This window comes from Lipotes vexillifer, unplaced genomic scaffold, assembly GCF_000442215.2.
Source record: "Lipotes vexillifer unplaced genomic scaffold, Lipotes_vexillifer_v1.1 scaffold83, whole genome shotgun sequence".
In the NCBI taxonomy this organism is placed as follows: domain Eukaryota; kingdom Metazoa; phylum Chordata; class Mammalia; order Artiodactyla; family Lipotidae; genus Lipotes; species Lipotes vexillifer.
The window spans coordinates 2,492,104-2,498,103 of NW_006799780.1; the positions used below are offsets into that span (position 1 = coordinate 2,492,104).

The 6,000-nt window shown below is 42.7% G+C and overlaps 1 protein-coding gene across 1 annotated transcript in view; it reads right to left on the bottom strand.

Moving 5' to 3' along the window:
* The window catches only part of HOMER1 (homer scaffold protein 1), a 130,411-nt gene extending 125,475 nt beyond the window's left edge, over positions 1-4,936 (bottom strand). Inside the window, exon 1 of the mRNA XM_007471969.1 lies at positions 4,545-4,936. Coding sequence (XP_007472031.1) covers positions 4,545-4,549 — 5 coding nt within the window. The 5' untranslated portion in view covers positions 4,550-4,936. The remainder of the gene's footprint in view (positions 1-4,544) is intronic.
* Positions 4,937-6,000: the final 1,064 nt, after the last annotated feature.

Sequence of the window (6,000 nt, forward strand, 5' to 3'; positions counted from 1 at the left end):
CCCACATACTGCAGTGAAGAGTAGCCCCTGCTCACCGAGAAAGCCGGCGAGCAGCAACAAAGACCCAACGCAGCCAAAAAAACCCCAAGTAATTTAGTTTTGTACCTGTAAAAGTAATTCTAAATTATACGTACCAGAGAAGTGAGATTTTTAAAAAACTTTTAAAAACAAGATGAGAAATAAATAAAATACAAGTGGAGGGTAATGACAAAGCACAAAAAAAGGTAACATATACATGTGATTAATTTCAACTGCTTCCGGAAAAAATGTTGCTTAAAACAAGCAGCACTGATTCTCATCAATTTCATCTTTTTTTCAAATCAGGTATTTTATTAGGGAGCACAGAAATAACCAATGTGTTAGACTTATGATGGATGAAGAAAGGAAAATCAAACTGCAATTAAGAGCACAAGTTCACTGATAAATCTGTCTCTTAACAGTGTGATAATGGATGTCCTAATTTTATAGTATACAGAGATATGTTGTGAAAATTAAGACTTTTTAACCTAAAAGATTCAGTTCTATATGATTACACATGTCAAAGACCACTGAATGATTAGCCTTTAAAAAGTTTTACTTACTCTTGTAATGCCCATTCAATAAGATTGGAAAATTTTATCTCAATTCCTGTAATGTATATAAATGCTGCTTATCACATGGAGATTCTTTCGAAATGAAGATACTTAATGAGCATGAAACATTATATTGTCTCAAAAAGCACTCAACTTTTCAAACCTTAACAGAGAAGTCTTTTTGATTTCTAGGAAGATCTCAATCATTCCACAAACATAATGAATCTCGTAAACTATAGGGTCACTTTACTGTATAAGCCATGGGTCATTACAAATATGCAACACAAACAAGAAACTGCACATTTCACTCAACTAAACAGATCCTAACTGAGAAATAAAGCTACTTAAAATGCCTTATATTCAGTCATTTAAAAATTATATCAGGAAACACTTAAATATTTGGAACTCATTTTCCCTACTCTTCTATCCAGTGAGTTGGACTAATCTTAAATAACAAAAAAAGCAATGAACTAAAAATAAATACTTCAACTAAACACCATAGGTCTGGAAAAACAAACAAACACACTGCAGTAGTGATGTTGGACCTTCTGAGATTTTAACCACCTTTTCATCTGAGACATTTAATCACTTAAAACTAAACTGAGTTTACAACTAAGTATAAAGACACTTTTTTCAGTCCCTTAACTGCCATGAATTCCATTTCGGGTAATTATCCTAGATCAACTTCTAAGCTATAAACTCCCTAAGGGAAGAAGCACATGTTACCGGTCTCTGTATCAGCAGTACTGAGCTGCTGTACATGCCACACGATAGGGGTTCAAACCTGGCAAAAGGAACAAATAATTAAGACTTCCATCTAACTTTCCTGATGTTAGAAATGATTAAGTGGTTGCCTTTGCAACAAAGCCCATTCAGATTGCAGTGCATGCTGGATCAAGATTTCTGCATTTTAGCTAAAGTCCCCGGAGAGCAGCACCCAGTAGCATGGGGCAGAAAGAGGTGTCAGCTTCCTCTCCCAGCAAAGAAGCGACTTGGTTCAGGTTGCAATGAGGCAGCACCCACTTCCACGCTTCAGGAAGTTATCTGAGGAAAGGCAGAGAAGAGGGTTTCCAGAGGCGCCCACAGGCAGGTGAGATAAATCACAAACAGCATTGTCAACCTCATTTGCAGGGAAAGTCACATTTTAAAAATAACTCACTCTTAATAAGAGCGGGGAGGGAATATTCCCTTGTTGAGATCACTAAGTTGCCAATATGAGCTAAGTAAAACAAAAGGTAGCATGAAAAAAAAAAAGGTAGCATGAAATACCTCACTGAAGTTATGTGATTTCTGTTGCCTACTCTAATCATTCCAAAATAGCTCCTGACTCACTGCTCTCCTTAGGAGATACTACTTGGAGGACTGGGGGGTCACACCTAACAAGGGCTCCTCGCTGGGGCCTGGAAGTTTTCCTAGACTTTACCTCACATACCTGCTCCCATTTTTAGGGGTTCTGATACACCTATTTCACAAACCAATACTTCAACCACCTTCACTGTAATTAAAAACAGCTGAGGCAGCATCCAGGATACTTTGAAAGATTCTGCCAACTGTCAGTTTCAGCTGTTCTTTTTCATTTCCACCATAGTTCACAAACTACTATCACAGGAGCCTTAGATTTGTTTTTTACCTGAACTAATCATTCATTTTCTTTCAAAATCATTTCTTTTGTTTTGATTTTTTCCCTAGACTTGCAATTATATCCAAAACTAAGGCAGAGATAAATTTTTATTATAACCTAACGTTAGTCAAAAATATATTCATAAAACATGAAACTCTCCACCCACAATATTAAATTTTAGATACAGATACCTGTCAGAGTAAGGTAATTTAGGATTGCCTAGGTAAAACTTTAAAGGCCATTTAAAGCTCTGTTCCCTTTTGTTTTAAGTAGGTGCAGGAGGCTGTGCTTATTCCACAAACACTTATTAGGTACAAACACCTACTAAGTGGAAACTTCCACAAATGCCTTCTCTTGACAACTTAGATGAAACTATTACTGAGAGTCGCAGCCCCAAATGCAGACTTTCAGAAAAATTATGCCATAAACATTCACTCCTTTGCCTCTCCAGTCCACCTTTAAGACTTTATTAAGGACTAATAAATTAGTTTATAAACACATTTAATTACACTGAAGTATCTAAAATCTGGGCTATGTGCAGGGGCTTATTTTCATGTTTTAAAGACCAATCCCCTTCGTATTAAGTTCATCTCAAGTTTCCCTTGGTAAAACCATGGACATTCATGCAGCTTAAATGTTGTGGAAAACCATGAATTTTCTTTCATGATGCTACCACTCCGCAGCTTAGAGAGAATGCAGCCTTCAACATGAAAAACTGCCACTTGATTTTTCTTCTCTGACACGTTTTAAACAGAAGAGCTGCGGACTCTCAAGGGAAGCCATATTTCAAAGGTTTTGAATAGTAGTATTTTTCAGTATTTTCTCTCATTAAAATTGGTACAATTCATCCAAAACATTTTTCAAATGCCATTATTTTCCAGCTTACATGCTTAAAAACTGCTTAAAGAAAATCTCTCCATCTGAGAGATTTACTTCAAGAAACCAACAGCAATTATGAAAACTGAAGGAGGAGAAAAAGAAATAATTCACTTTTACAGGCTGGAAAAAATTTTTAAACTCACCTAAGACCTTCATTTTACAGATTAAAAAAACAAGAGTCCACAAAGGTCAAGCAATTTGCCTCACATCACCAAGCTACTAGTAGCAGCGCTAGAAATAGAATGAGGTATTTTAATTGCTGTTAGCAGTATCCCAAATCATGCAAGTTATATATATTCTCATCGCTTTTTCATTTAAGTTTTAAAAACAAGTATCGCTCTTTCTCATCAGTTCCTGATGGACTCCTACAACGTACGTTCTACATCTTCAAACTTAAGTTAATGAACTTCAAGTTCTAATTCCAACAAAAAAGGGTAGTACTAGTAAGAACTTTCCTCTGAACGTTTTAAGAATGAAAGTTTAGGTGTGCACACCCCTAAACTGTCACAACGAATTTCACTGTCTGTCCTTTCAATCTCTGTCCTTTAACTACACTTTAGATGTGTTTATTCAACTACAAAAAAGAGAGAGAAAATTCTAGAAGTTCCTCTTTGACAAAAAATCACTGAAAATCTGTCAATGAAACTAGATCATTACTTCATTAATATATTATGGAAGTCTGGCTTAAATTAGGAAGAGTCACTAGCATTTTATTGTGTTACTGTGTGAAAAGTTAACAAAAGGTTGGAAAATGGCACTCTTGGTTGACTTTGGATCTGAAAGAAGGTATACATCTGACATTGTTAACACAAACTGAAGACTTGATCACAAAAGCAAAAAAAAAACCCAGAGAAAGTGAGTAAGTTCCTTTAACAAAAAGCTGTTTCCTATTCAGGCTCTGATCTTTATTAAATGCAGGGCACTGTGGACTCCTAAGACTTTCAGATTTTCGTTTTAAATGCCCCAATAGAGCAATTCTGTAGATTTTAGCTTCAGCTATTCAAGGGCAAAAAGGAGGGCACAGTAAGGACAATTTACACTGGATCATTTTCAAGGACTGTAGTCTAACCACTCGTTACTTTACAATTGTCCTTTGTGCACCTGATTATTCTCAAAGTACTGAGAGAACGCAGGACTTCTTTTTGAAGATACAGGCAACAAAACCTAAGACAACACGACTTTGATTATAAACTGCTGCGGCACTTCGACCAGGGAAGGGCAGTACGTGTGGTCTGCCACTAATAAAGCTACATTCTGGTTACAATAATAGACGTATGTTCCTTAATTACGGCCTCCGGTGTTACTCCACAAAAATAACTTCTTAAAAGGTTAATACACCTATATTTTTAAAGTACGACCAGCTTAGCAAGGTGGCAAATTTGTTTGAAAACATAAAACACAATTCACCACCACCGCTCAGTAACACACATACATAAACAGACTCGAAGCGGGGTTAAGCACAAAATCCTTACCCCATTTTGCCCAGTGAAAACTTGCTCGGAAGTTTCTGCTCTTATGCTACGGAATAACTCCAAAGGAATTTCTCCGTCCGTTATTTCGCAGTTGCTTTTCCACCCCCCGAGATCCTTTTGTGGAGGTATTTCAGCGATGCTGAAAATTCAGTTAGTTCCCTTAGGTAAAATGATTTCTCGCTGGGAAATACCAAAATGTTCAAACAGAGGTGGCATTTGCTTATTAGAGTTAAAATGCTGCGCGGAGGAGACGGCGGTCAACTCTATTCCACAAAATGAGTCTATGAATCGGGAAATGCAGAATCCAGCTTCACGGAGTCCTATAAAAAATGAGTTCAGTGGTCATTTCTCTCCTGTCCTCCACACTCAGGGAGAGCCCAGGTAACTCGGCCTTTTCGGTGCTACTAAGGCTGCGGGTTCAAATTTCTCCACCACACCAGGTCCCTGGGGGTGGAGCATGCAACCCAATGCGACGTGCACTTGAGAGATCCCTACGAGAAAATAAAAATCCTAAGCGCAGTAATGTCACTGCTTCCCTGCGCTCACATTAGAAAAAGCTATGTAGAAAAATCTCTTCCGAGTGCAAACCCAGCGGCTCGCGACGTGCACGGCACTCCACATTGGAATCCGTCTTTTAATTTTTTTCCCCCTCCTAAGACTGGGAGCAGAGAGGAGGCGGGGAGGAGGAAGAGAAGGCTGGGCGGGATCGATTCATTCTCCCGAAGAGAACACACGGAGCCATTTCCAGGCTAGCAGCAGGCTGGGGGCGCAGCGCACGCCGGGGAGCAGGGGGAGGGGGCCGGATCCCACCTCCCTCAGCCCCTGCCCGCCCCCCGCCGCCGAGCACAATGGAGCCCGGCTCGCGCCCGGCCCTTCATTCCACGCTGCCCCCCGGCACCCTGCCCCCAGCTCCGGGACGGGCCGAGCAGCGGCGAAGGACGGGGCTGAAGGGTCGACGGGAGCCCGCCCGAGCCGAGGCGGGCGGCAAATCCCGCGTCGGGACCAGGGGAAAGGGGCTCGAAGCCGCAGAACAGCCGCTGCTCCAGCGCCCCCACCCCTGCTCCTTGCCTCTCCCGCTCCGCGCCGCCGCCACGCGCCGCAGACACACGCCGCCTCACAGTTCTCGGGCCCCGCCGCCGCCTTCTCACACTTCCATCACCGCCCGCCTTCGCCGGCCTCCAGCTCCTGCTCGGCGGAGCAGCGCTGGCCGGGCGGCCCCACCCGCCGCTGCCTCCGCCTCTACCGGCCGCTCACAGAGCGGAGGGCGCCGCTTCCCAGGTCAGCGCCGCCCGCACGAGGCGAGCGCGGCAGCGGAGCTGGCTGCGAGGGGCGGGAGAGGGGGCGGGGAGAATCGGGAGCAGTGCGGTTCCTCCCCCTGCTCGCGGGAGGGGGCGGCCGGGCACCAGGGACTGGGGCGCCGACCCGTCCCGAGGGCCCGGCGGGGCCCTGAGGGTAG